The sequence below is a fragment of the Musca autumnalis genome, unplaced genomic scaffold, assembly GCF_047663935.1.
Source record: "Musca autumnalis isolate F117 unplaced genomic scaffold, ASM4766393v1 scaffold_5, whole genome shotgun sequence".
Taxonomy (NCBI): domain Eukaryota; kingdom Metazoa; phylum Arthropoda; class Insecta; order Diptera; family Muscidae; genus Musca; species Musca autumnalis.
Window position 1 is genome coordinate 128,767,313 of NW_027412088.1, and position 1,699 is coordinate 128,769,011.

The 1,699-nt window shown below is 36.0% G+C and overlaps 1 protein-coding gene across 1 annotated transcript; it reads right to left on the reverse strand.

Moving 5' to 3' along the window:
• Positions 1-411: 411 nt before the first annotated feature.
• LOC141386756 (uncharacterized) lies at positions 412-1,270 on the reverse strand. Its single transcript, XM_073955676.1, has 2 exons — positions 479-1,270; positions 412-435 (listed from the first exon to the last, which is right to left on the reverse strand). Exons 1-2 carry the CDS (start codon positions 1,268-1,270, stop codon positions 412-414), a joined length of 816 nt encoding a protein of 271 aa, XP_073811777.1.
• Between the last annotated feature and the right edge of the window lie 429 nt (positions 1,271-1,699).

Sequence of the window (1,699 nt, forward strand, 5' to 3'; positions counted from 1 at the left end):
ACAATCATTTCAAAGACTGCTTTTTTCGACCAATCGATCTGAAAATAACATTATAAACGCCATTTATTTACTTTACTGAATATTTAAATATACATACCTTTCCATTTTCTTTTTTAAAAGATTTTGTTTTTCATTTTTTGTTTGAGAATGTCAGAAAACAGCTGATAAATTTATGTTTACATACGAGAATGCCGTATCAAATAGAGCGCTCCCTAAATGAAAAATTTACATATGAGTTGCCAAATCATTTTGATAGATGAAAATTTTCATAGTGGTTACACTATGTGTACAACATTCGCAGGTAGAAAATTTGGCATCTCATACGACATTGATAGATGGTGTAAACAACCCTTATCGAGGACGGTTGTAATTGTGTTTTGATAGACAGCTGATCATACTCACTCTTTTTTATTAGTGTATACTTAACACCAGAGTCTACTTCGAATTGTTGACGGCGTCTATTTATTTGAACATTCACCATGTACTTGTCATCATCTCTGCGATCATATGGTTGATTGTGATGAATATCGATGATTTTATTAATGCCATGCATATTAAAAATTGCTTCCTCATACTCGTCGTTTGTTTCGATGGAATTATTGTTTGATGTTGAGAGTAGAGTTTTTATGCAAACTTGTTTGACATGTCCTGTTTTGCCACAAGCTCTGCACTTTAGACGTTTCGGGTTGGTGCGACAATCCTTTACTTTATGATTATTTCGTCCACACCGTATACACAAACTGTCAATACCCAATTGAGAAAAATTTACCTTAGATTTTGGTGATGTCGAACCTCTCGAAGATGATCTGTGAAATTGTCTTCGGCGATTGCCACTTGTTGATCTGGACCGTATCTTGTTCACGCTGCTTGTACCACTGCTGTTTTTGGAATCCAATTCTCGGCTGTCTATTCTCGAAGCTTCCAACGACAAGGCTTTCTCAAATATTTTGTCGAAGTCTGGCTCTTCTGACTGTAGCAGCTGTTCTCTAATGTTGACGTCTTTTACACCGCGTATGAACTGGGCTCGAAGGAAGATGTTGGATATGTCAGCTTTGCAGTCACAAGTGGAGACAAACTCACATTCATTTAAATCTCGGCGGAGCAATGCCACATACTCGGAAAGTGTTTGGTCTTCGCCCTGGTACGTTGACAAAAAACGGTGTTGAAGTACAAATACATTTTTCTTCGGGCACAAATGTGTTTCCAGTTTGCGCACTAAAACATCATATTGAACATCATTTAGCTTTTGTGGGGCCACTAAAGATACCATCAGTTTAAAATGTTTTGGGCCAATTGAATTTACGAGCATCTGATGACATACGGCTTTATCAGCTAATGGGTACTTTACACGATATGTATTTTACATATGGGTTGTCACTTTGCGTATACATTTTGTATATAGAAAGTGACAACCCATATGTAAAATACATATCGTGTAAAGTACCCATAACACCCCTCTCATTGACAGATAATTCTCGAACCTTTGCATATAGAATTTGAAGCTTTCTTTACTGGCATCATATTGTTCAAATGGTGGAATTATTATTTGTAATGGCGGAACATTTCAGCAAATCGCTTTGTGTTTTATTGAAAATTTCCAGCAACTGTTGGAATTGATTTGCGTCCATCTTGAGTTATTTCATTTGAAAGTTTTTGTTGAATTGAATATTTAATTTTTTTTATCTCGTCGCCAATTTTG